The sequence below is a fragment of the Equus asinus genome, chromosome 5 (assembly GCF_041296235.1).
Source record: "Equus asinus isolate D_3611 breed Donkey chromosome 5, EquAss-T2T_v2, whole genome shotgun sequence".
Classification (NCBI taxonomy): domain Eukaryota; kingdom Metazoa; phylum Chordata; class Mammalia; order Perissodactyla; family Equidae; genus Equus; species Equus asinus.
Window position 1 is genome coordinate 82634474 of NC_091794.1, and position 27760 is coordinate 82662233.

Consider the following 27760-nt stretch of genomic DNA (forward strand, 5'->3'; position numbering starts at 1 on the left):
CCAGAGTCTGGATTTCAGCAAGATCCCCAGGTGATTCCTGTGCACATTTAAGTTTGAGAGCACTGGGCAGTGCACTCATTGAGGGCCTTGCTTCTGTTTGGGAGTGGCCTTTGGTCCAGGCTGGGGGTACTCTCAAGTGCCAAGTTCAGCAGCCCCTATCAGATGACAAGTGCCACATCTGGCTAGATCCCACAAGGTATGGGAGGAGGTGGATGGTGGAGATGGCTGAGAAGCATGCATACGCTGCCTGGACCCTGCCCACCTGGAATCTATGCCCCACAAGGCCCCAGGGCTCAAGCTCTGTAAATCTAACTCCCAAAGACACTTCAGTGACACATGGAGGAATCAATTAATCAATAAAAAGAGAGTTATCAAGCATATAGCAGGACTTTTCCCTCTTCTCAAAACACAGTGGTGGAAATGTCTGTTATTTTAAAGTATGTTTTGAAAAGAAAGATATGTATGTTAGTTTTTTCTTCATGATAACATTAATACAGTTTCCAAAGTGGTAACTTTAGAAAACACAATATGTCACATGAAGAAAATAAAAGTGACTCACAATTCTACTACCCAGCTATAGATACTGTTGATTCAATGTTTAAGATCGTCATTCATTCAACAAATATTTAGAGCCCTACTATGTGCCAGGCACTGAAGATTCAGGGTGAAGACGACGACATCATTCCAGTTTTTAAGCCACTCACAGCCAGGGGCTGGGGGGATGGGAGATAAGCACTGAACACAGTTGTCCTAGGGCAACTGTGACAAAGTACCATAAACTGGGTGGCTTAAACCACACAAATTTATTTGCTCACAGTTCCGGAGGCTGGAAGTCCCAAATCCAGGTTTTGGCAGGGTTGGTTCCTCCTGAGGGCTCTGAGGAAGACTGTTCCATGGCTTGAGGTGACAGCTGGCAATCCTTGGTTTCTTGCTGTCACTCTGGTCTCTGCCTCCATCATCACATGTGTTCTCCCTATGTGTCTTTGTCTTTACATGGCTGTCTTCTTGTAAGGACACCAGTCGTATTGGACTGGGGACCAACCCTTCTCAAGTATGGCCTCAACTAATCACATCTGCAGTGACCCTATTTCCAAACAAGATTATAGTCTAAGGTACTGAGGTTAGGACCTCAACATATCTTTTTTTTGTGGGGGGACACAATTCAATCCATAACAGGCAGGGACAGTACTAAGTCTGGGGGAGCACAGCAGGGAAGACTCATCTGGGAAGACTCTCCTAGGAAATGACATTCAGACTGGGGCTGAGCAGTGAGTAGGGATTAGCCAGGCAAGGGTGGCTCAACAGACAAACACGGGTCCTTGGAACATGAAGGTGGGGATGGGCTGGGGAAGAGCATTCCAGGCAGAGAGGGGACAAAGTGGCACTTTTGAGGAATGGAAAGAAGGCAAGTGGTGCTGGAAACCAGAGGAGGGGCAAGAGCGCAGGAGGAGCTGGCTCATTGGCTTGTGGGCCTTGGTGAGGAGTTGTACTTTCTCCAGAAGGAAATGGGGAGCTATGGAAGGCTGTCACGCAGGAGTGATTCATTCGGCTTTGTGAACTGTCTCCTCACAAGATTGTCTGAAGGCTGTGTTGTTCCTCTATGTCCCCAGTTCTGAGGGAAAACGTATGGCCATATCCTCAGGAGCCCCCTGGCTGAGAGAAGACACGTAGGAGTCCTGATCAAGGAAGGAAGACATGGCCATGCCCCCAGCAGCCCTTAGTCCAGGGGGAGGATGAGCCTTGCCCTCAGGAACTTGTTCTGAACAGGACACAGAGCACGCCCAGCTCTGGGTCTGCCTCACCCTTGGGTGTCCTGAGTCCTTGGAATGTGGGGGACACAGGTTTGGTTCTGGCCTCTCCACTCCCAGCCCTGCTGTGAGGTCTTCTCTGAGAGTGTGTCCAGGGCAAGTGCATGACCCAGGTGGGTCCCTGAGGTGAGAGGCCTCGATGCTGGGGGAGACCAAGGGCAAGGTCTTGCAGAGGCCATGTCCTCATCACCCTTTTCTCCTCAACGGATGTCTGGATATTGTCTTCCTTTGCAGGACCCAACCTCTCCGGTGCTCAACCCATCACTTACCACAACCTCAGAGGGCCATCCCTTTACTATGTGTGATGGGAGTGGGCCCCTCTCCCCAAAGCTGCCCGTTCCCCCTTGCCTGGGCTGGGTAAGCCAGGCTGGGTGGAGGAGAAGTGGGTCAGCTTGGTAGCCATGGTGACAGCAGCTGCTCCCTGCCAGCCTTCTCATCTCCTCACCACAGACCTCACTGATGAGCTCCTTTGTCCGGCCTGTAGAGATGGGGGCCAGGATGGTGAGAATGGGGGCTGGAGTATATATGAGTGTGTGTGTGTGTGTGTGTGTGTTCAAGCTCACACAAGTGCCTGCTTGGAGCTGATAGGTGTGCCTCATCCAAGGGAAGCCACAGATCTGGGTAAGACACTCCCACTTCCCTGCACACTGAAGGGATGGGGCTTCCTGCCTCTCTGGGCTGGGCAGGGGCCAGGGGAGGGTGTGTGTGTGAGTGTGTGGGGCGTGTACACACATGTGAGTCAGTGAACGACCCTGGCTGACAGTGTGGCTACTTCTGTATGCCTTTGTGTGGATGAATATCTTGTGGGGGGTGCATATCTGTGTATTAATGTGATTGTGTCTTTAAGTGTGTATCATCTGTGTGGGTCTGTATGGTGTGTAATCACATATTTGAAATTCTGTGCCCTGTGTCTCTCCCTGTGTGTGTGTAGTGTGCGTGTAAGCCTAGTTTGGGGGATACAAAGGTTGTACAACCAGGAGAGGAGCTGGCATAGTGCTCCCCGCTCAGGCCAGCCTATATCCCCCAGCACCTACCAGCCCTGTCACCCACTCATCTCCCCCGAGGGTGAAAAGGAAAGGGAACGAGGGAACCCCTCTCCCCTCATGTGGATGCAGGTACTGGCCTCTGACATGGGCATAGATTGGCTCAGGCCATGTGGTGGGCAGCCCTGGTGCTGGATTGTGGTCAGGGCTGGGGTCTCAAGTGCCAGACCCAGCATCCAGGGAAAGGCCAGGAGCTGAGATGCTGTCAGGGATGATCACAGCCTCATGTGCCAGTTCCCATCTCAACTGAGAGGTGCAGGGGCCCAGATCCCACACTTATCCTGGGCTCTGAGTGGAAGCATCTAGAGCTGGAGTGGGAGGTGATCCTGTTAGTCTCTCCCGTGAAGTGGTTGCACCTGGTATGCAATCCAGACCAATAAGCACAAACACCTGTGCAGTCTTTTACCCTTGACAAAGGCGCTATTATGAGTAGTAATAATGAAATTGCCCAACTGAGCATTTAGCATGTACCAGTCCTTATTTCGTGATATTTCATCTAAGACTCCTCAGGCAGGCGTTATTATCCCCACTCTAGAGATGAGGAGCAGGAGGCTCAGGGAGTTTGTTAAAGAAATTGCCCTGCGTCATCCGGCTTGTGAGTGGCAGATCTAGGTTTTCAACTAAGTCTGTCTGCCTCCAAAGCCTGTGCTTTTAATCACTGTGCTTTCCTGATCCTCATTATCTCATCTGATCCCCAGTCCAGTCTGGAAAGTCAGGCTGGGTGCAGGTGGTGAGTAGACTCATTTTATAGAAGAGGAGATGGAGGTTCAGAGAAGCTGAATGACTTGCTCAGGGTCACATGGCTGGGGGTGGAACCAGGAGTGCCCCCCACCGACTGCTGGGCAGGTCACGGAGTATCTGCAGAGGGACACAGACCCCATTAGTCACAGAGAGGACAGAGGAAGGAAGAATGGGGTCTAGAGCTCCTTAGCAATTGGACATGGATGAGTCCCTCATGTGTTAAGTCTTAAAGTTGTGGGTGGGGCTTCAACACCAGCAGTTTGACAGTAAAGTGCCTAAAGGCACATTATGGGACCCAGGCATTTGGACAGTTTTACAAAAGAGGAAGCAGAGAATCAGAGAGTTTAAGTGATTTACTCCAGGTCACACAGCTATCTCCAAAGTCAGTCTTTTCACTCCACAAGCTACTGGAAGCCTCTGAGGACAGATGTCTTCGCTAGCCCTTCTTCTAAGCTCCCCTCTTTCCTTCCAGACTCTTACCACATCACCTCCTCCTGGAAGCTACCCTGATTGCCTTCACCTCCTTTCTTGAAAACTGACGTCTCAGCAGAGGTTAACTGAAGCCTGTGTAAATGCCCTAGGGGGGTGCTGCTGGGAGGGGCACAGCCCCCTGTGATGTGGAACACCACGCTCAGATTCCCCAGTTTGGTGAGTTGGGGTTTTCTTCAAGGTGAGAGGTGGGGAGGAAGCACCTGGCAGGTGATGTGGGACCCGGGAGTTAGGAGGCTTGGGGTGGAACTCTGGTTTCATCAGCAACTTCTTGTGTGACCCTGGGTGTGTCTCTTTCCCATTCTTGATTTCCTTCTCTGCAAAATGAAAGGCTCAGGCTGGAATAGGGATGGCAGATCACTTTTAACTCATGAGCTGGTTCTTATCAGTTGGTGCTGGAGCAGTGTGGAGAGGGATTCTGAGGTTAAGTCTGGCTTGATGGGAAAGAGATGGATTAGTGATGTCTGCTGTGGGTGGAGGATGGGGAGAGATGGTAAGAGTCCCAGTTATTTGCCATCCCTTCCAGCCTAACAGCCCATCATCCTGTGACACATTCTTCAGTCTTTCCTGTGGACAGGATGGATAGCCAGGTTCATCTTGGGCTTTGGATGGCCTCACTGACTCTCAAAAAAGGCTCCTTGTCTGGTTAGACACACAGTCGAACAGACTGAGGGGCCCTGGGTGACCTGGCAGAGCCCTGAGACCCGCTGCAGTCAGGATTCAGGAGAGGGTTTGGGGAGCCTTTAGTGTCCTGAGACCCCAGGGTAGCGGCCAAACATCGAGGGCTGGAAAGAAAACGCTGGGCTTATTCCTTGGGGAGCTGGGGAGGCATTTGCTGGCATGGAGCTTGGCAGGAGTGGGCAGCATCCCTCCTCCCTGGAGGGTGAATCCGAGCTGTGGTAACAATGCTGCTGCAGCAGTGGATGGGAGGCAGCAGGGGGAACTTCACAGCAAGGGCCCCGTGACCCAGCGAGGTCATGGAGGCCTTCCCTGCCTTGGGGTGCCGTGAGCTGGGCTGGGAAAGGCAGGGGCTTGTTGAAGTGACTTTTCTGGAAAGGATGTGGTTCGTTTAGCAACCTTAGAACCAGCAGAATGTGAGATGCCGTTCTTTGTCCTGCGGGCCGCTCACCGTTCTGCCCCCATCTCTGCCTGCTGCCCCTTTCCCATCCCTGTGGTCTGATGGCTCAGGGCTTGCTGTGCAGTAGGACTTCCCTCCTCATAGGAGCCAGGTGGCCGGCTCTGTCTGTCTCTCTGTCTTGCCCTCCTTGAGCTAGATTGGCTGCCAGAGAAGCGACTGGAGCCCCAGTTCTGAGCCTGCCGCTGCAGTCCGTGATCACAGACACTGGTCTCCCAGTCAAAGGACTTTTAGAAATCCTCTAATCCGACCCTTTCATTTTATACACAGGTGAGGAAACCAAGGCCCAGAGAAGGTGACACAAGGAATCTGTATATATTCTAATCCCGCCTCCCTATTCTTAACTGTCCCAGGCTGCCCTCCCCAGGACTCCTGCAGCGGGGGTCAGGCCCTAAGACCTTAGGTCCAGGGCTTTGGGTCTGGCTCCTCCTATCTCCTTGGGGATGGCCTGCCTGCCTGGGCCCTCCCAGGCATTCATCAGCTCTCCAGGCCTCCTGGGTGACCCCTGGGTACTTAAAGATTAGAAAGTGGCTCCGGATGGTGCAGAGTCCTGGATGTCAAGCCATCTGCTTGTCAGTGTCATTCATTATTCACAAGGAAACATGAGCGCCTGGGTTGGCAGGGTCAGGAATTTTGTCCCTTGCCCTCTTCCCTCCCTTCCCACCCCCTGGGAGTGGTGCTCCACAGCTTCCTGTAGGGTGCACGGGGCAAGCACTTGCTTTTCCAGCTGTGTCTGGGTGGGGCTTCACTGCCCCTTGGATGCTTGTGGCAGCTGTAGGCACCTGGGCCAGAGAGGTTTTTCTCCTCATAGATAATTTCCTTGCAGTTTTTCCAAAGAGCCCAGAGACCCAGGGCAAAGCCTGAGTGGGAGGGATGGGCCCACATCTTGGGTGAGCTCTGGGTTGAAGGGGCAGGGACTGCTGAGTGTGTCTATCTCTTTGTGGAAGCAGGAGACCTGGCTTCAAGTCCAGGCATTGCCACTTCTTAGCCGAGGAGGATGGCAAGGGCTTGACTTCTCTGAGACTCAGCTTTCTCATCTGTGACATAGAAATTAACTACATGCCTAACAGAAATACTTGAAAGAGTAAATTATGCTTGCACTGTAGCAGATTCAAAGTATCAGATGAGCGCTGGCCCACCATCCACCGAAAGACCAGAGACTCAAAAAACAAAACAACTGGCACTGGAACTGGAAACTACGGAGAAGAGATCATCATAGGCCCGGGTCCAGGGGGACTTTCCGTCAGCTGCCAGGGTGATGAGGGATGGAGGAGAAATACAATCTGGGGCTCTGCACACACCACGGGGTGGGTGAGTGAGAATAGTCCAGGCAGCCACAAAGAAAGCAGAGCACAGCTTTGACTCGTCCCCACAGTCAGCCCTAACTCACCAGGCTGGCAGGAGCCACGTGGGCCAGGAGACCAGGTGGCCATTCTCAGCCAAGTGGGGACTGTCTTCCTGGTCAGCTGGAGGAGTGCCTTCCCTTTCCCATCCCCATTTTCCCTCCTCTTTCTATGTCCTTTTGAAAAGCCGGATTCCCTCAGGGTGACAGGCCTGAGGGCAGAGGCTTGAGCAGAGAGACCTGAGTCCTGGGGTCAGAGCGGGCCGGGACAGGGCCGGGAAGGGCTGGGCCCAGAGGCTGTTGGAGCGGCCACCTTTCTTGTACTCTGAGCAGAGGAGACCAACTTTCAGCCAAGTTGTAGAGGCTGACAGAGGACATCCCACCTCTGTGCAAAACAGGGCCCTGGATGCCCGCTGCCCCACTCCCCGAGAGTGGCTCCCGGCGCCCTCTGTCCTCTTCCCTGGCCCACATCAGCACCATCATTAAATATTTAATTGCATAATTAGTTATTTACTGTCTGTCTCTCCTCCTGGACCGGAGACTGTGGGAGGGCAGGACCCAGTCGGCTTAGCTCACTGCTGTATCCTTGGCGCTCAGCATAGGCCTGGGAATTTCAGGGGCTTAAATATTTGTTGAAAGCAGCTAATGGGGAGAGTAAATTTATATACTCTGGAAAGGAATTTGGCAATATATTCCAAGAATCAAAAAAATTGTTGATGCCTTCGGTATCAGGCAGAATGCTTTTGGATGTAAGAGAGGACCCCTGATTCAAACCTGCATAAGCACTGGAATATAGAACTGGAAGAGTAGAGAAGGCTCGGGGGGCCCTGAGGTCCTTTCTGTCTCTGCTGCGCTGCCCTCAGCAACACTGGTTTTGTCTTAGAGCTGGATCCTCTCTAGGGGGAAAGGTCTTGAGGGAAGAAGGAGAGAGAGAGACACAGAGGGAGAGAGACCTCCCCTTTCTCTTGTAAGTGTGGAGTCCAAATCTCCCCCTTAAGTCACATTGGGCCAACTTAGTCATGTGCCCGCCCTTGGACCAGTAAGAGTTACCAAGGTGAATGCCACTTCCTGGCTTAGGCTAATCAGGATCGGCCACTAAAACAAGGGGTGGGGTGCTACTTGGACAAAACCAGCACTCTGTCAGGAAGCAGGAAGGGAGAATGGGTGTTGGGGAAGCTACCAGCAGTGTCCACATCCTCTAAACCAGGCACTCCATTTCTGGGAATCCATCCTAAGGAAATAAGCAGATAAAATGAGTGTAGAAAGATGTTTATTGCAGTGTTGTTTAAAAGAAAGGAGAGAGAGAGGGAAGAGGGTGGATGGGAGGGAGGAGGGGGGAGGAGAAAGTCAGACGATCTAAGAGGTAACTGTACTGGAATATTCAAGTCAATTATGCTACCTCCATACAATGGAATATTATGATGGCGTTAACATTTATACAAAGTGTTAATGACATTGAGAAATGCTTGTGGTATAGTGTTAAATGAAAAATACCAGGATATAAAATTGTATTTGCAGTGTGAGTTCAGTTATTTTAAAAAATGCATTGAAAAGAGGCTGGGAAGAAATAGGTTAAAATGCTTACAGCAGCTGCCTCTCAGTAGTGCCCTTAAGGTTGACTTTTGCCTGCTTCTTTATCCTTTGCTGTACCATCCCCTTCAAGCAGGAGGACCCCTCCCATGGTCTGCACCGGCTGGAGCCAGTTTTGTTCTCCTTGTTCTTATGATTGACTCTGAAAATAACGATCACTAACACTTACTGAAGATTTACTCTGTGCCTGACACTGTTCCAGGCACTTTCACATGCACTAATTTAATTCTTACATCAGTCCCATGAGGTAAGTGCTTTTATTCCTCGTTTTGCTGAGGTGTTCACTGAACCCCCAAGATGTATAAGATGTCACACAGCTAGGTTTTGCTGCCAAACCAGGTCACTTGCCAGGGTAGCCATGTGCTAATGAGAATAGTCCCATTTATTGAGCCAGACTCTGTGCATGCTCTTTACATTTATTTGTTCATTTAATCCTCACAGCCTCAGAGAGGCTAGGTGACTTGCCCAAGGTCACACAGCTAGGAAGTGGTGCAGCCGCGATGGAGTAGCCTGGGGTCTGATGTGGGACCCCTTTGTCTCTCCCTCTCCCCACAGGGTTGCCTGAGGCCCTGCCGCCCCGTGGACCATGTTTAACGGGGAGCCGGGTCCAGCCTCGGCCGCGGCCTCCAGGAATGTGGTTCGGAGCTCCAGCATCAGTGGTGAAATATGCGGATCCCAGCAGGCTGGGGGCGGGGCCGGGACCACCACTACCAAGAAGCGTCGCAGCAGCCTTGGGGCCAAGATGGTGGCCATCGTGGGCCTGACCCAGTGGAGCAAGAGCACGCTCCAGCTCCCCCAGCCTGGTGAGGGGGCTTGGGACACCCAGGGGCTGGGGTGAAGCACCCTGCAATGGCTGGGCACCCAGGGACTGTCCTCATGGGTCATGGGTGTGCATTCCCACACCCGCAAACACTTATGTAGCGCTTGCCATATATCAGGCGCAGTTCTGGGTCTGGTATCTGTCCTGACTCATTGAATCCTCATATAACTCTATGAGGCCGGTACTGAGCACAGAGAAGAGAAGTACGATGCCCCAAACTACATAGCTAGTAGGTGGTGGAGCCTGGATTCAAACCTAGCAGTTGGATTTCCAAGGTCATGCTCCTAACCTTTACACTCTGCTGACTCCAAGCACAGACTTACATATTAATCAGCGATTATTTATTAAACTGCCATCGTGTTCCTGGCACCGTGCTAAGTGATACCACAGCTTCACAGACACACAGCCATAAGATCCAGTCTTACCTGTATGTCTGAGTTTCTTAAGTACAAGTAGCCACACAAACGTAGTTACATAGTCATAGATGTATGTTACAAAGTCACAAGAGACACACACACAAAGACGCGTGCCTTGCTCAGTCACATAAATAGTGTGCTTACTTGCTCAGGTGAGCCACCCCTACTGCCAGGAAAGCACAATACACTCATTCACATTGTACATGGTCACAAATAAAACCAGTCATGCACATCACACATACACAGTCCTGTGGGTACCGATGCACAGACCCAGATCAGAGAAGCACAGTTACACACGTGCACACACAGTGGTCACAAAAACATGTCGCATATGTGTACACACATACCTCATGAAGCCACATTCACACACACCTTAACAGCTACATCCTGATAAATGTACTTTCTCAGATGCTTAGTGACGGAATCCAAGTTATCCTCGTTCTGGTGGGTGACCTACTTTGTCACGTACAGCGCACCCAGATCCCACATCACAGGGGAGCCAGCAAGACCTCTTCACTTCGTGGCGTCAGTCCAGACACCAGCTGGTTTTGTTTTAAAATCTCTTCCTGCTTATTTTGCTCAGAGTAACAACTCTCCCAAGAAACCTTCAAATAGGCAGCTGGATGGGGGTGGTGAGGGGGCGGGGGAGCCAGAGGATCCAGGGAGAATGCTCATCAAGACTCCCAGTTGGGGCTGGGCATGGAGGACTTTTCCAAGCCTTAAAATAGATTTTTACAAAACCCTCCACAGGAGCATGTGGGATGGTCTTTTCCAGCAACCAAGCTGTGGTGTGGTTTCTGGCTCAGGGAAATGCTAGATGAGGAGGGGGCTTGAGGCTATCAGTACCCCGGGGTGGGCATGGCCTCTGTGAATACGTAGTGTAGGCATGGCACTAGGGAGTCAGGGAGATGGGGATCTGGGGATGCAGGAGTTGGGCTGGGACAGGACCAAGGGGCGGGATTAAGGATGGGGATTAAGATTAGGCTGTCAAGCAAGTGTTGGACCCCATGAGTGGCTTCAGGAGACCAAGCCCTGCTTATCTCTGGCTGATTCAGCTTCAGACCCAAAGGCTTCTTCAGGCCCCAAGTGATTTGGAGGAACAGTCTTCCAAGGCCAGGGCAGGGGTCTGAGTCACTGGGAGATATTTCAGTGATCTGCCTGGGACTATCCACCTACCTAGACTTCACAGTCAGCAGGCGGGGATTGGAGCAGACACCAGAAGACCTCCAGCCTTGAGGGGAGATGAATGATGATGGGGCTTCTGGATCACTTGTCTCTGTGGTATGCAAGGGCATGGCTGAAGGCCTGGGGCCTGAGCCAGCAGAGTGGCCCAGATGCCCTTCCAACTTAAGGTCTCTGTGAATCATCCAATGGCTGAATGTCAGAGCAGGAAGGGCCCCTTGAGACCGTCTAGTCCAATCTGCTGATCTTATCGATGAGGCATACGAGTCTGGAGAGGAGAAGGCACTCTCCTGGAGAACAACTTCAAGTTGGCCTTCAGGGCCACACCCTGTCATTTACTAGCTGGGTGACTCAGGCGAGGTACTTCACCTCTCTGAACCTGCTTCCTCGTTTGCAGAGTAAGGACAATAATACGTTCCTTGCAGAGTTGTCCAGGGGATTAAATGAGACAGGATATGCAAAGGCACCCAGCCTTGTGCCTGGTGCACAGTAGACACTTGGTAAATTATTGGTGTCCTTAATATTACCCATGGTCGTATGGTAGGTCCAAAAAAGAAGTGAGTTCTCTGGCCTCCACAGCTCTGCCCCTTGCTCATAGCATACTCCTCTCCCATCTATAATTCCTTGTCCTCATTTTTTTTCTCCCAGGCCTTGAGGTTGCCAGTGTCCCAGCTTGGAGCCCCATCCTGGGTGGAAGGGTCTGGCCCCAGAGGGATGTATAGGGCTGACTCACTGTGGGCACTGGTCCTGGAAACCCTGTTCTGGGAAAAGATCCTACCTAGCAGGGTACCCCTGCTGCATCTGGGTGGGATGGCTCTGTTCCCTGCATGGCTAGAATGTGCAAAGTGGGGAGGAACTCCTCTCTCACACTAATCTTCTGGGATCTGGGTCTGCCCTTCCCAGGGGCCTCCTTCCTCCCAGTTTATTTGTACCCTGCATTGGCTTGAGCCCTGCATATCTCCTCCTCTTGGTTTCAAAGCCTCTACCCTAGTTCAGGCCCCATGATACCTAGCCTGGACTATTGCACCAGCCTCCTCTCTAGTTCCCTTGCCTCCTGTCTGCCCCTTCCAGTTTAATCCTCACGTTGTCCTACAGAGACCCTCCAAAAACTCACCCTGAAACTTTAGAGGACTAGTCCTGGCTCTGTAACTCCCCATGGGATCTTGGGAAAGTCGCTTTCCCACTGGGCCTCAGTTTCCTCTTCTGTAAAATGGAGCTGAGGAGACTCTCTCCACGTTTCCTTCTAGATCTAACATTCTCTAAGTTGTGGGAGCATCTAGGAGAGTGGGTCAGAGCTTTGGGGTCCTAGGACACAGGTGCGTTCTGGCCCGGCCTTAGACTGAGTCCACACAGGGCCATCGTGGGCTATCCTGGCCCCTTCCTAAATGGGGCTTCTTTTTTCAGTACCAAGGACAGTGGCTCTTCGCGCCTTGGCTCTGGGTCAGGGTGGCGAGAGGGCTCAGGATTATTCCAGGAGGTGCCACGGGGAGTACTGCTGGAGGCTGCGACTCCCTCTCTCTTATATGTGCTGGGACAGATGGGATGGTTCCTGGAGTCTTTCGGTCTCCACAGAATTACTGCAAGCAGCTTGGTCCAGTTCTCTAGAGAGAGAAACCACATACAGTTACTCCCCAAATCAACAGGGCTCAGAAACTGGACAGGTGTGAAGCCAGCAGAGGAATTTTCTCTGAGGTTGCAAGACATTTCTCCTAGAAGACATGGAACATAATCTCTGCTGAATCACATCTCAAACCAATGTGGAGTTGGTGGAGAGGAGTGAAAAGTCGCACGTCAGTTGACTGGGAGGCAGTAGGCGTGGGGTCTAGCCTCAGCTCTGTGGGCGCCTGGACCTCAGGCTCCCCATCTGTGAAATGGCAGGGGTGGGGAACTGACTGAGGTCTCTCTAACATTTCAGAATTCTGTGACTCCTCTACCCACAGGCTCACAGTGGGTTGCACAGGTCAGAGAAGGTAAATTTTCTCCCAAATGGGTCAAATCTTCCCCAAGCTCTGGAAGAGGCGGGCCTGGAGTCATGAAGCAGTTAGCTGCGGCTTCAGCTTGTGTTGTATGTTGTAGGGGGAGATTTGAGGGGAGGGAGGCTGAAGGGCAGCCCCCACAGACCCATCTGTCTTCTAACTGGGTTAGAGGGGATGTGGCAGTTAGGAGCCAGGGACAGGGTGAGTCCCCCCACACCCACCATTATTGCTCAGGCCTCTGTGTGTGTGGTGGGTCACAAACCATTTGTGGGTTTGCACCAATGTGTGTGAGTAGACGGGTTCAACTCCAAGTGTTATGGTGTGAAGGTCACATGTATGTGGCAGAGTAAATCGTGTGTACGTATGACTAAGACCCGGTAGGACCATTTGTGACTATGTGACTGTTGTATGCACGTACACATGAACATGACCTTGTATGTGAAATCAGTGTATATATGTGATTGTTGGTACTCGTGTATGTCTACTTATGCCTGTGTGAAAGAAATAGCGAACTAATGTGACTGTGTATGTGTGTGAGAGAGAGACAGACAGACAGACAGACAGACAGATTGATGGTCTCATTGATTCCTGGATAGCTAGCTATTCTAATATCTCAGAAGCTGGGATGGTTTCAGAGAAGACATTCTTCCTCACCACCCGACCGGTCCCAGTCCCCATCCTGTCCACTAGTGATGCTAGTCTTCTCAGCCTTCCCCCACCCCCAGAGGGACTTCCTGAAAGATAAGTAGGACAAAGCAGGAGGAAGAAAGTCCCCCTTTTCCCAGGCTGGGGTCTTGAACATCCCCTCTCTGATCCACCATTGGATGTGGGTGGGAGATGGGGTTGCTGGGGTAACCAGCTCTCCCCTCCCCACTGCTTTCAGGGGCGATGCTGCCTGCCCTACCCCTGGCCTCTCCCCATCCCTGCAGGCACCACTCTTAATTTGTCTGGGCCTCTAACCACTGATGGCAAATGGCTCCTTTGGTATAGTCCCTATCTGAGTGCCACTTCCCTCTCCATCAAGCTCCCCAGGCAGCCAAGCTTCAGCAACGGAGGTGCCTGCCAACCCTCAACCTGTCTTCTGCCGCCTCCCTGCCCCGCCCAGGAGGAGAGGGTGTCTAGAGGGACCACACTGCAATGCTGAGAAGGTTGCCATGGAAACCCAGGCAGGATGGTGCGCTGCTAGGAGAGGCAAAGTGCCCCATGTTCCCTGCAAGGCTGAGGAGGGGCGCTGGGGTGGGGGTAGAGGGCCTTCTGAAGAGGAGGTGTGGAGAGGCAGGGGTGAGCTCTCACCACACAGCTTCTGGGACTCTGCAGACCTCTCTCTCAAAGCCAGTCCGTTCAGGTTAACCCAGTAGTTCTTCTCAGTTGCGCTTCCCTAACAGCTCTCCACAGTCAGACCCACCGTGGGAATGTGTGTTAGTCTGAGAGATGCCAGGCTTCACAGGGGTTTTTTTGTAGGGCCTGTGAAGGTATCGGAGAGGACGGTTATGAGGTCTGGGTGGGATAGGGCTCACAAGCATACTTGGAAGAGGGAAAGCAAATCTGGGGATCCTGGAGAAGGCAAACTTTCCAGAAAAGAGGCAGGAACACTTAACCTTTTGGGGCAAGGGCTGAAATTGAGTGGGAAGGTGGCTGTCAGGGGAGCCTGGCCAGGCTGAGGGCTGAGGGCTGCAGGGCCGGGGCTCCCCACCCCCAGCCCCGCCACCCCAACTCTGCCTCCAGCCTTTCTAGTTCGCTTTGTCTGTGCCACTGCGCTGAGCAGAGGTAGAGGTCAGGCTGCAGACCGGCTCTAGAGGTCATCTCAGCATTGCCCCTGCTCCAATCAGACCCCTGCCCATTCTGCCCCCTCCCAAGAGGGTGTCTTTGGCAGCTCTCTCAGAGAAGCATCTTCCATAATCTGACCTTTTTGCCTTTCTATGCTTTGGTGGGGGGCGGTCACAGAAGGGGCCACCAAGAAGCTGCGCAGTAACATCCGGCGGAGCACAGAAACGGGCATCGCTGTGGAGATGCGGAGTCGTGTCACGCGCCAGGGCAGCCGGGAGTCCACTGATGGGAGCACCAACAGCAACAGCTCCGATGGCACGTGCGTGCAGCCCACCCGACCCTGTTCCCTGCCCTCCTCAGTCCCTCTAGTCACAGAGCCAGGGGCAGGGTGGGAAGATCTCCCGGGTTGGGTTCCATCCCAGGTGTCTGGGTTCCTCTGTGTCCCCGCTTCCCTCCGTCCTCCACTCTTGGGGCCTGGGCCCCAGTCTTCCCATTGCTCCAGGTTGCTGCATCCCATTGGAATACCCCCGGTGGCCCAGGAACTGTTCATCCTTTCTGTATGTTTCACGTCTCCCACCTCCCAGCCCCTGCACACCTAAACCCTCCTCCAGCAGAGAGGGTTTCCAAAGAAAAATGTGATCTGAAATCTTTTTACATCTAAAACCATTGATATGGCTCAGATGAATGGAGGTCTCACAGGTGGCCTTGCTTGGCAAGGAGGTTGGACTAGATCAGTGGTTTTCAAACTGCGGGTGGTGACTCATAAGCAGGAAGTAAAATGAGTCCAGTGAGTCAAAACCAGCATTAGAAGAAGAAATAGAAAATTTAGATATATCCTATATTAAGGATGAATTACCTTGTGAACTTTTGTTTCCATTTTTTTTAATGTATAGATTCGCATAGGTCTGTTATGTTAAATGTATTTCTTAAATTTGCGTGTGGGTTGCAGTAAAAAATTTGAAAATCACTGGGTCACATAGTCCCTCGGATCTCTTCTAAATCTATGAAACTGGTTCTATGACTAAGATTTTCTGATTCGGCTTCATCAAGGCCCAGCGATTTCAGGATTTTGTGGCTCGATTATTTAAGATTTTATGATCGTGTGTCTTGCTACTAAGCCTGTTTCCATGAATGTGGGTCCCACTAGCATTTATTGCGTCTTACCGCATGCAGGGGATCCCTGGGTGTGTCAGACCAGTGCTTCTTGCTCTAGGATCTACCAGCCACTGTCAGACCAAAAACAGTGTCTCATTGAACACTCACAACAACGCTGAGGGATGTTGGTTCTACCGTTATCTCCATTTTCAAGTGGAGAAACTGAGGTGCAAGAGGAGGGTGAGGTACCTTACCCAAGGTCACAGCTATTCAGTGGTGGTGGAGTCAGGATTTGAATTAAGCTATAACCTTTGTTCACAATCTCGACCCTCTCTATACCGAGCTCCTGACATTCTGTGACCTTGAGAGTCTAAGTTTCTTTATTTAACCTTCTCAGATCCTATTGTCCTCAGAATGTGATATTAGGCTATTGCTGACTGTGGCCAATAAGAGTGAGTGGGCCTTGAAGCCCCTTCGTGGGGAGTAGGGGAGAGACATGGGCCATCTCCAACAAGATATGCAGCCTATCGCCCCTCCCTGCTTGTCACCAGCCAACAGGGACTCAAAGCCAAACGGTCCAACAGGGGATTTGTTCTGGAACAACGTTTGATCTCTTTAGCCAGGAGCCTGAGCTGTTCTAGAAGATCTTAGAACTTTGTTTGGTCCCCGGTGGCTCATCAGCAGATGTGGGCCAGACCTCCTCCATCCGTCCTTTTTCTGCTGGCCACATCCAGAACATCTAGGCTTGAGGACATGAAAAAGTAGCACGTTTCCCTGGATGATGATAATAACAGCAACAATAACAATAACTGCCATTTATTGTTTCCAGTTTGGAACTTTTCACGAGCTGTCTGCCCTAGTCCTCGCCATAACCCTATGTGAGTTGGGCATCATCTCTTTTTTGCAGGTGAGGGAGGTCCCTTACCTCATAGAGCCTCTGTTTTCCCATCTGTAAAGTTGGATCACAGCTCCTGCCACACAGAATGGTTGTAGGGATTAAATGAACAAATGCACATGGAACATTTAGTGTGCTCTTGGCACTTGGCCAACTTTCCATCACGGTCAGGTTTTCTTGTTACTCTTTCCAGGACCCCCCTTTCCCCCAGCCATGGACCACCCACCATCGCTTGTCATTAATCTCAACCCTGTCATTGTGTTATTTTGGTCTTAGTTGTTGCTTTGGGCACCACCTCACTGTTATTGACTTGCATTTCAAACTTATGGTCAACTAAACCTCTGTTCCTGGAACTTTCTCCAGGCATTGAAATTTCTGGCCTTTGTCTCTGGTTCTTGGCATTAACATCCCCTGGTGAGGAGACAGGTGTCCAGCAAGCCCTGCCTTTTAAGAGTCACCTTAGAAATTCTAGTGCCTGAGAATTAAATACCATCATTATTATGTTTATTAGTCTCTTTTCTCAAGTGGCATGAAAATACTTTTCTTTAATGTGCAGAGATGAACAGTTCTGTTTGTCCCCAGCCAAAGTAGTGCACAGAGGCACAGAAGGGTGTACCCAGTGTCCCAGGGGCAAAGCCACTGCATCTCGCCATCCAGATACCCTCACATGCGCCTCTGCCTCCTTCTCCAGGTTCATCTTCCCCACCACCCGGCTTGGGGCCGAAAGCCAGTTCAGCGATTTCCTGGATGGGCTGGGACCCGCCCAGATTGTGGGGCGACAGACGCTGGCAACACCACCGATGGGTGAGTCTTTTTGAGGGCAGGGCGAGTGGGGTGATGGCAGCCACGCAGCAGAAAGTGTGCGCTCAGTAGGGGCCCTGTGTGATGCAGTGCACGCAGCAGAAAGGAGCCCTCACTCAGGCTTTTGTGACAGTGAGGAGTCAGCATAGCACTCATCAATCCCTCCCTCATCAGAGGGGAAAGGGGGTCCAGCACTTCTCTGCTACCGGTGCCCTGCAGCAGCTCTGCAGCTCGTTCCCTCTCTCACTTCTCCACACTCTCCCCGACTGCTGTGCCCAGCAGTGCTAGTGCCATGCATAATATGGTGAACAAATTGTCATAGCAATTGACTTTCATGAAGTCTGTTTTATCACCAATTCACTGCATGACCTTGGGCCTGTCACTGCCCTCCTTTGAGCCTCAGTTTCCTCATCTGTAAAATGGAAATAATAACACCCAGCTTAGTTCTGCAATCTGACAATTTATTGAGTTCCTCATTGATGCTTTCCATGGCACCTTTTAGTAATTTCCTCTTCCCCGCCCTAGAGCTGGGAAGCGCTTCCTGGAGTCTGTACTTGGTCCTCTTAGCTGCAGTTCTGGCTCATTTCATGAGCTCTCAGATGGACCCCTCCCTCCCTCTCTGTCCCTTACATATTGACTGTGTTGGCTTCAAGTAGCTCCTTCCCAGGCCCAGCTTCCCCAGAGACGCAGCCTCACCTCCACCCACTTCCCCGTCAGTCTGCCCTGAGCAGTGTCTGACCCAGACGTCTGCACTCAGCCGTCATTTGGACATTGTTCAACCTTTGACCTCATAGCAGACAAGGGAGCTGAGCGCAGACAGTGCCCTGCTGCAGGCTATGCAGTGGAGCTGGGATTCTGTTCCAGCCAGGACTCTCCCATCCCACTGCCCTGTCTTCCTCCAATGTGCTCCTGCTGGAAGAGGGGTCCACGGGGACCCTGGGGGTGAGCGTCAGCTCTCATCTGGCTCTTGGATCAGATTTGGCTAATTCCCAGCCCTTGCTTTCAGACTGTTAAGAGCCTGGGGAGTCTGCTTTTCCCAGCCCTAGCCAAGGGCTGGAAGGTAGTGAGAGGAGCCAGCCACTTCTGCCAGGCTAATGTGCCATCATAGCCTGGAACATTTGTGTGTGGTGCCCCCTGGTGTCCCAAACTGGGAAGGACGGGTTCGCCTTTGCTTATCTTGTTAGGGATGTTACAGTGAGACAGAGGAGATTAATTCCTGAGGCCTCCCCTCCCCCTTCCCCATGGGGAGGTCAGGAATAGCTGGAAGGAGGGGGATGAATTCCAGGATGTCTCCTGAAAGTAGCAAATCCCCATCTTCTCAAATTGGCAAATGCAAACAATTGCATGATGGCTCAGAGAACCTAAAATGGGTGATTGAATCCAAAGTCTGGCCCATTTTCATTTTTCTCCACCAGGCTTGTGATTCTGCATCCCTTTGAAGGCTCTTCCAAATGTCTAACGCATAATTTCAAATTCTGCTAACCCGTGTTGAGCAAAGCTAAGAGTTCTAGAGATCAGATAGCTGACATGCCTGCACACACAAAACTTGCCCCAAATGGGTAATCCATTTTGCGGGAGCACAGTGAGGAGTTCTCAGTTCTCTGCTCCCAGGGAAGCTGTCGGCCTTCCCTCCATCCTTTGGAAAGGGTCCGACCAGGCCCTCCTTCCCAGGGCGGGCCTCACATCCTGGGCAGGCTCATATGGCAGCGTCTCTTCAAACTGATAGCTTTAAATACTTGATGTATATTTAGGGCAGTGGCTGAGGGCTGCTCTGTAGGGGAAAGTGAAAGGGGCCACTGAGCCCACAGCCTCCCCTCTGTCCTGACACAGGAAGCTCTGTCCCCAAACTTGCCTATTTCACTCAGTAAAACACATGCCCACTCAGTTAACCAGACTTAATGGGAGGTTGGCAGCCATTTGCTGTTACCCAAGCATGCCCCTTGAGGGTCATGCCCCCACCCACCCCAAGGGATTTATCAAAGCATTTCTCAGCTGCTTTAAAGTGGTCTCTGAAGGGCAGTTCTGGCGCATGCAGTTTCTCCATCTCGTGCCCATTCCCGTATTGTAGCATCCTCTGCAGATGGGCATTCTGCACAGCGGCTGGCCAGCCTGCCCCTTGGTCTGGCTCTGCCTGGACTCTCCCTCTTCTCCCTTGCAGGGGACGTGCACATTGCCATCATGGACCGGAGTGGCCAGTTGGAGGTGGAAGTGATTGAGGCTCGGGGCCTGACCCCCAAACCTGGCTCTAAATCCCTCCCAGGTGAGGCAGAGCAGCCCAGAGCGCGATTTGGGAAATGGGGTCTTGCCAGGGAGGGGTATACAGCTGAACCCTGGGTCTAGCAAATCTTCAGCTCCCCATTGGCCTAAATCAGCACTCTTGACACTGGAGTCACAGCTTGCCTGGAAGGCCGGTGAGCAGGGGTGGGAGCAGGGGAGGATGGAGGAGTCAGCGTTTGAGTCAGTCTCTTCCACCTGCTGCCCACTGGTCGGCTCATCCTGATCGCCTTGCTCTCCTCCAGGATCGCTTGGAGGATAGGGGGTGGGGCAGGCCATAGCAGTCTCCTGGACCCCTCCTATCATGCTCTCTCCCATTCCTCAGCCACCTATATCAAGGTTTACCTGCTCGAGAATGGGGCCTGCTTGGCCAAGAAGAAGACAAAAGTGGCCAAGAAGACCTGTGACCCCGTGTACCAGCAGGCTCTGCTCTTTGACGAGGGGCCTCAGGGCAAGGTGCTGCAGGTGAGTGTTATGGGGCCAGTGGGGCAGGGCAGACTCTCGAAGACTGCAAGTTGTAATTTAAGGTTATTTAAGATTTTTTTCATTTATGATTTATGCTGTGCCAGGCACTGTACCAGGTGATTAATATGCATTATGCATTTATTTTCACAACCTATCGTGGTGTTATTGCCCCTAGTTGCTTCATAAGGAAACCACGGTTCAGGGGGATAACTCAGTTGCGCCCCAGGCTGCACAGCTGGTAGGTGGGAGCAGAGTTTGTCGGCCGCCTCTTTCTTCCACCCGGTGCTAATGTTCATTGCACTTCGGCTCCACGCCAGGCTCCATGTCAGCTGCTTTCCAGTTGTGATCTCGTTTTATCCTGGAGATGATGCCGTGAAGTAGGTATGATTCGCCCCATTTTACAAATGAGGAAGCAGTCTCAGAAGATGAGTGACCTGCTTGAGGTTTCAGCTAGTGACTGGCAGAGCCAAGTTGAGCCCAGAGGCTCACCCCAACGACAAAGAGCGGCAGTGCCCTTCGCCGCAGCCCTGGGAGGGAGGGATCCTCATGTCCGTTTCATAGATGAGGCGCCTGAGGCAAAGAAGTTAAGTGGGGATAGAGCCAGTGGAGGTGGGTCTCTGTGTTCAGTCCTGGGTTCCCGTCCCAGCTTGATCACTTACCAGCTGTGGAGGTCTGTTGTGAAGATGAGACGAGAGAGGCATGTAGAGGCCTCGCATAGTGCCTGGCACACAGGCAGCTACTCGCTAAGCATCAGCAGTGATGGTGGGGGCTGCCTGCCTTGCCTGAGACCACGTGGGTAGCAGAGGTCCTGGACTCTGGGTCTGCTCCCTCCTGGGCAAGGCTGTCATCTGGGATGCCGGGAGGCTCTGGAAGTCAGACGCGGGTTCCAACCTCAGCTCTGCCACCAATTACTGTGTGTCTTTGGGTTAGTTAGTTAACTTCTCAGAGCTGCAGTTTCCTCTTTGTGGAAATAATAATACACAGCAGCTCTCCCTAGATGGTTGTGACAATCAGGATAATGTCTATAAAGTCTGTAGGATCAAGCGCAGCACATTGTAAGTGCTCAGTAAGTTGTTGCCTGAAATCAGTCTGAGTTCCGGCTCTTTCTGTCCCATCTGTGCCCAGGCAAAACTTGTAGATACCTGGGCCCCTCCCAGCCTAGGAGTGGAGGAGATGACTCAGCTCCTCCCTCTTTCTCCCCCTGCCAGGTGATTGTCTGGGGAGACTACGGCCGCATGGACCACAAGTGCTTCATGGGCATGGCCCAGATCATGCTGGACGAGCTGGACCTGAGTGCAGCGGTCGCCGGCTGGTACAAACTCTTCCCCACGTCCTCAGTGGCAGACTCCACGCTCGGATCCCTCACCAGGCGCCTGTCCCAGTCCTCCCTGGAGAGTGCCACCAGCCCCTCGTGCTCCTAAGGACCTCAGGAGGAGACTGGGCTGCAGTGTGGGAAGGAGTACCTGCTGGCCCCCACCTCCTCCCCTGTACATAGTCTTCATGTCTTTCTGGATCTCTTGCCCTGCTGCATGCCTGTTGGCTACTGGGCCCATCCCAGCTGGCAGTGGAGACTGTAGTGTGTGTGCGTGTGTCTTTGTGTGTGTGTCTGTGTGACCATGTTATATCTGTTCATATGTGTGGGTATAGTCAGTCTTGGTGACTACATGGGCTAAATCCATGTTTCTCTGTGTCTTGTTGAAAAGAAACCCAAAGGAGTGTTGTGTGGACACAAGTCCCCGAGTCCAGGGGTGGAAGTGGGGGACGCGGCCATTGGTCCATTCTGCATGGTCCCGTGTCCGGGGCAGAGCCCGTGTGCCCTGCCTGTGCCTCCTCTTGGTGGTCCCTAGTTAGTTTTCTGTCCTGTCCTTTGTCCCACTTTGCCTCTCCCAGCACTGCTGCTCTTTTTTGAGGAATGTAGCGTCCCCTGTCGCTGGCCACTCTGAGGCCCCTCTGGGAACCCTGACACCCCTTCTCCCCACCCCAGCACTCTGGCAGCTCTTCCCACTGGATGCTTCTGCAGTGTGTAGCATGCTCACCTAGTGCCCTGGCCAGGGCCCCAGGGAGCAAAGATGCCCGGGAGCCCAGGGCTTGGGGACTGCTTTCTCCCTCGGGCCTCCTCCCTCCTGCAAGGTTGCTGGCCGCCTACCTTGGAGGGAGCTGCCTGTGCCTCCCTTAGCGTTGCTCTTCACCTCCCGTCTCCCTGCAAGCTGCCTCACCTCCCATATGCCAAAGGAGCTCTCCCAGTGGCCCCCAGGAGGTGTGATGGGAGGGTCACAACCTCCAGGAAGCCGGCCTCAGAGGGGATGTTATCTGCCAAAGCAGATAATCCCTGGAGGCACCTGTGTCCTCCCTGGGCCCTGAGGGTGGCCCTGTGCCCCTCCAGGCTCTTCCTGTTGAGGCCTGCTTGTGAGGAGGTGCCGAGGGCAGGGCTGTTTGCTGGAATTGGGAGGGTGGGGGCTGACTTGCTCTGAGCCACTGTCAAGAATTGAGAATTCCATCTGACCTTTGCAGATTAGCTGCATGAAGCTGATCATTTGGGCTTCTGTTCTTTTGCTCATGTCCAGACCAGGGTTTCTGTCTAGGAGCTCAGACCTGCCTGAGCTCCAGCCTCCTGGCTCCGCAGACAGCCTGGCTCTGGACTCTAGACTGCCACAGTCACCAGCTCTGTACAAGCAATACTCCCCTGCAGCCCCCCGCCTCCCTGGGCGCCGGCGCCGCCCGCTGGAGCATGGCCTGGCCTGTTCTAAGCCCCTCTCCTGCCTCTGCTTTCTCCCGCTCTTGTCTAGTCAGAGCTTCCCAAAGCCACTCAAACCCTGACTTGATTTCATGGCTGGGCCCTGTTGGTGGGGACCAGTGCCTGGACTGGACCTTGTGAGACGCCTGCTGGGAATCCTGCAGTCTGGCTCAGGAATGCCCAGATCTGTCCCTCTCCCTCCTCAGGTCTAGGGCAGAAGGTGAGGGGTCACCCAGGAGACAGACACTGCAGCCTGTGGGTCCATGTCTGGTGGGGAGGAAAGAGGTGGCAGGAGGGGTCCAGGTAGAGGGCAGGCTCTCTCCGCCTCTTCCCCAGACATCAGCGCCTAGGGCTGCCATGACTGTAAGGCACGTCCTGACGTGAGGCGGGGGAGCTGCCCAGGGGGCGGTGGAGAGGTCTCGGGGCCTGAGTGCTGGGCCTCCACTGGGAACCAAAGCCGATGGGCGTGGAGGTGGATCTGGAGGGAGGGATGGAGGAGCAGGCTCTCTGGAGATAAAGCCATCTCCACCCAAAGGGCCTTCTTCTGGCAGGGATCCGCATTAGGCCGAAGCCAGAGCCCTGTCACCTCCCTCCCAAGGAAACGAGGGAAAGAAGCCAGGACCCCATCGGTCCTGCCGCTGACAGACGAGTAGGTAAAGGAGTAAGGAAGCGGACGCAGTGAGCACCTGTCTTCCGCTGGGGCCTCCCTTCCTGTATTATCACCGACGAAACCGTGTGTGTGCAGGAGGGGCAGGTGGCGGCTGGGTCGAATCTTCTCCTTCTGCAGAAATTCTCTCCCATTGTTGGGACTGGGTAATGCATGCATTTCTCGGGTTTCTAAAATGAGGCAAAGGGCTCTGGACCCTGAGCCTAGGGTGAGGAGAGGGAGGAAACTCACTTGCAAAAGGGCATCTTTACGTCCTGGCTGTGATGTCTTCACCTCTAGAGCTGCCACCCTTGGGATGCTGTGAAAATGCTCTATGCCTGCAGAATGGTGGGATTCTCAGGGATCCCCAGGACAGTGTAGACATTGGCTGATGACTGGTGATACCTAGACCATGCAGTCACTCCCAGAGGGTGGGGGGATTTCAATGAGGGCTGTCACCCTCATTCCTCCAGGGGCCCAGGGAGACAGTGAGAGGAGGCGGGGAGCTGCCAGCAGAGAGGCTGCCACTGGGGAGCTGTAGGCCATGTGCCCCTGCCTCTAGGGGAGGGCCAGTTAGCACAGGGGAAGTTCTAGCCAGTGGGGGCGCCTAACATGTTGGTAATTTGTCTGACCTGCCTGCAATGCCCCGCTACCAAAACTGCCCAGGAGTTGGGCCTCTCCATGTTCACCTCTCTAATGGGAAGTAATCCCCCCAAGCTGACCTTGGGAATTAATTCTTTTTAATCTTTTGCACCAAATAAGTTACTAATCCCCACCAGGACCTTCCCCCGAGAGGGCGAAGTCGAGTGAGGCTGACACGTATGTGTGATGGTGAGTGGCTGGTTCTAGGGCCTGTTTCTCGGGATCCTGGATACAGAGCCTTGTCTGAGAAGCCGCTCTGGAGCTAGCCTGTCCCAGGAGAGCGGGGAGCCCGTGTGTGACTCCTGGCCTTCCCTGGGGTGGGGAGCCTCTGTCCCTTGAAGAGGGGATGGTGGGAAAGGAGGGAACATGATCCCCCCGAGTTCTGCCTAACCTGGGGCCAGCTCACTGCCAGGTACAGTGTCCCAGCTCCAAATGCTCCCTCACCCCAGATGAAGCCTGGAGCTGGTTACAGCCTGGGGCTTTGGCATTGCATCTTCCTCTGCTCGGCCAGGATGCGTGGAAGATGTGGCAAAGATAGGAGTGGCCCTGTGGCCAGGAACCACGATGGATGATTCAGAGCATCTGGCTTCACGTTTCTGCTCTGTTGCATCTGTCCCACCTCCTTCATAGACTCCTTCCCTACAGGGAAGTAGTGATGGGTCTTTAGTATGAATCGGGCTCCAGCAAATGGGGCCAAGTCTTGGTTTGACAAGGGGGATTTGATCCTTCAGGGAAGAACTCTCTTCAAAACTACTCCCCATCCAGTCTCTCCCACCACCCAGCTCTCCTAGGAAAGGAGCATGGAGGCGGCCTTTGGGATGCAGCGAGTCCTAGGCATTGCCAGCATTTCATGGAGCTGAGGCAGAACCTGGGAGCTCCAGAGAGAGGGCACCATGTAGCTTGTCACTCATGGGACCAGCGGTTAGAGCATTGGTCAGGCCATTTCTCCCAGGGGCATGACACCCCCAGGGCAAGCATGCCTGAGCTCGTCTTTACTGCCAGCCTTGAGGAGAGCAGACACCCCCCCCCCCCTTTTAAAGACAATAGAGCCCTCCAAGGGTACTTCTTTGGAAGTGAAATGTAGCACAATCTTAGACTGCATTACCAGGAGCCCCGACATGCTCCTGGGGTTCTTGCTGCACGCCCTGCTGCCCAGGAGACGCTCCTCCTCCCTGGGGCTCCAGAGCTCCTAGTACCTCCGATTCCCCATCTTCCTTGGCCCGGAAAGCAGCAGGGCTTCTGGTTCTCTGATTGCTTCCTGCACTGTGCAAACTCTGTACGAGACATTGCTGCCTTTGCATGATGTTGTAGACGAGTGGTCCTTCCCTGGGGGAGAGGGAGGGCACATCATTCAGGGCCGGGAGGTTGTCCAGCAGTGTTGGCCGTAGCCCGAGGAGACGGAGGAGAGGCCTGCTCCCCGCTGACTGCCTCCCACCCCCCCAACCCCCCCATCTCTTCCTCTCCTTGTGCTTTCGTCTACAACATCCTGACCCGTAAAGAGATTCTTTAAAATGCTGCTTCCTCTACTGGGTGATCGTTCACTGAACGGTCAGGAGGCGATGGGAATGTAGACCATCCCCTGCCTGCTCCCTCAAGTCTGCTTTTCGCTCAGATCAGAAGAGACTGGGGCAAAACTGAACAATCATGATCGAAGGGCAGGGGAGCCCTGCCTCGTCCGGTGAGGGCTGCTGGGGGCTGGATCGGCCTGGTCTGGCTGGGAAAGGGTTCTTTTGAAAGAGTGCCTGAGCATCTCAGAACAATGTCAGTGATGCCAAAGAGAGCGACTTGGCCTCCTTGGGCACCAACCCTGCTGGCTGAGCTGCACAACCGCGGCTCAGGTGTTGGCCTGCCTGATGGTGGGACCTTGTTCTCTGACAAAGGGCTTAATCTTTCCATGTAGCAAAGCAACTCCCCCTCCCCCTAATCTTGAGCTCGGGCTTTTATGGGCCCAGCAAGGCTGTGCCTGTGAGGGAAACCACAGCAGTGAGAGACACTTGCATTCCCTCAGGGGCCTGGACTGGCTGGGGCAAGTGCTGGTTGAGAGGCGGGAATGTTAAGTGCTTTGGGAAACCCGTCCAGGGCTCTGGCCAGAAACTTGGCCAGTAAGGACAGGGACCTTGGGCCTCCCAAGGAGTTCACACTGATGCCAGGAAGAGTCCTTGGGACTGAGTTCCAGAGAGTTTGGCTAACAGAAATGGGCTCTGGGAATTTCCAGGGCAACAGAGCACCCGTCCCACTGGTCAGTGGCCTGGACAGCTGGCTACAGGGAATCAAAGGCTGTTATATACGGTTTGGCCAGAAACTGTGACCCCGTGCAAGACTCCTCACTTTTCTGGGCCTCAGCTTCCTCATCTGCAAACTCAGAGCATTTGCTAGTTGCTCCATGGTTCCCTCCAGGTTTTAAAAGTCTGATCTGGAGCTGATGAGGTTTGCGAGCCTGATACACCCGGCACCTGGTTCCACGGGCTGGTTTCTTCCAGCCCTGAGTGCCCAAGCTGGGTGCAGATCCTCCTCCACCCACGCCCGGATGCTGCCTCTGACAAGAACTCTGGGAATCCTAACAGACTCTGCTTCCACCTCTGCGGTCTGCTTTCTCTCTTTTCTTCTTGTGTAATGGGGAGAAATACTTGAGGGTGGTCTACAATGGACAGTTTTCAAGGTGCTGATGTGACGTCACCACCTCAGCTGCATCCTGCGTGGGTCAGTATCCCCACCAGCGCATGAGGCTGGGTCGGTCCTCATTTCTGCTTCTAGAATGACATCAGTGGGGGAACTGAACATCTGAGAATATTAAAGGAAATGCTCTCTGATGGGAGTGAACTTACTTCCCTTCAAAGTGTTTGACTTCTTAAAGCCACTTCTCTCTCTAGGATGTCTTTTACCAGACATCTCAGCAGGCAGAGTGGCTGCCTCCTTTGGGAAAGTTGGCCTGATTGTTCTATCCACTCCTTTAGAATATAAATTCACAGGAGGCAGGATCCCCTTTTTTAGAATTTCCAAATGCATCCTGCAAAGAAAGAGAGAGCTGATAGGGACTGACAAGCACACTGTTTAGATAAGAAGCAATTAGCCTTTTATATCTGTGCTCTATACATTTTCTATGTGCAGCATATTTCCAAACTTCTCGTGGCTCCTGGGTGGCAGGTGGACAGCTGAGAAGGACTGCCGGCTGTTTCGTACAACGTTCTTGCCAATTCCCTTGAGGAGAAAATTCTTCACGTGGCTTCTGCATGTACAGTATTTGAGCAGCAAAAAATGATTAAAATCAGTTTGAAAATGATCTCGTGTGTTGCTTTCTGTGGACGGTTCTTGATTCTAGGAGAGAGAAAACAGGGTTCCAGGTGACTAAAACAGGAGGAAGAGGCTGCCATGGCTGAGAGGCAGGAGGGGCTGGGACCTCTTAGAGAAAGCCCTGGAAGATCTGACCTGGGCCTCTGACTCCTGTTGGGAATTCTTGCCACAGTGATGTCCTTGGGCCATGGTCTCTGACTGGTCCAGGCGGCATCCCAGCTCTGTCTCCCAGGGTCCCTGCTTACAGGTCCCCAAAGCCTTCTATTCCCACAGATGAGACAAGGGATGTCCAGAGCCAAAGAGAGGGGAAGGTGAGATGGAGCTAAGGCCACTGCTTTTGACCCACTGTTCATTCCTTTCTGAGCTCTTGGGTCCAGCAGCTCCGCTCAGGCATGGGCTGGGGCAACCATTCTTCTTTCAGCCACACCTGATACTGGCAGTAAACGTAGCAGTTGACCTCCAGCGCTGTGAATGACAGCAGTCATTGACCCCTGGAGCACCCTTTCACCTCCTTGCCTCAGGGAGGGACTGAAAGGTATGTCAACAATATGTCACTTCTGAGCAGAGCCATTGTCCCCTAGGGTTGGGTCTAGGGATGCAGAATATTG

At 53.0% G+C, this 27760-nt stretch overlaps 1 protein-coding gene across 5 annotated transcripts in view; it reads left to right on the forward strand.

Annotated features, from left to right (window-relative positions):
- The window catches only part of RIMS3 (regulating synaptic membrane exocytosis 3), a 38737-nt gene extending 11596 nt beyond the window's left edge, over nucleotides 1-27141 (forward strand). For 2 of the 5 annotated variants that reach the window (XM_044770476.2, XM_070510222.1), the window contains 7 exons: nucleotides 4065-4240; nucleotides 8704-8951; nucleotides 14487-14628; nucleotides 16991-17103; nucleotides 19259-19360; nucleotides 19700-19839; nucleotides 21048-27141. In XM_044770476.2, the coding sequence (XP_044626411.1) occupies nucleotides 8735-8951; nucleotides 14487-14628; nucleotides 16991-17103; nucleotides 19259-19360; nucleotides 19700-19839; nucleotides 21048-21260 (927 nt within the window). In that variant the 5' untranslated portion in view covers nucleotides 4065-4240; nucleotides 8704-8734 and the 3' untranslated portion in view covers nucleotides 21261-27141. Of the gene's footprint in view, nucleotides 1-2275; nucleotides 2430-4064; nucleotides 4241-8221; nucleotides 8396-8703; nucleotides 8952-14486; nucleotides 14629-16990; nucleotides 17104-19258; nucleotides 19361-19699; nucleotides 19840-21047 lie in introns of those variants that run through there. The other 3 variants (XM_070510224.1, XM_070510225.1, XM_070510223.1) reach the window with 3 other exon arrangements.
- Nucleotides 27142-27760: the final 619 nt, after the last annotated feature.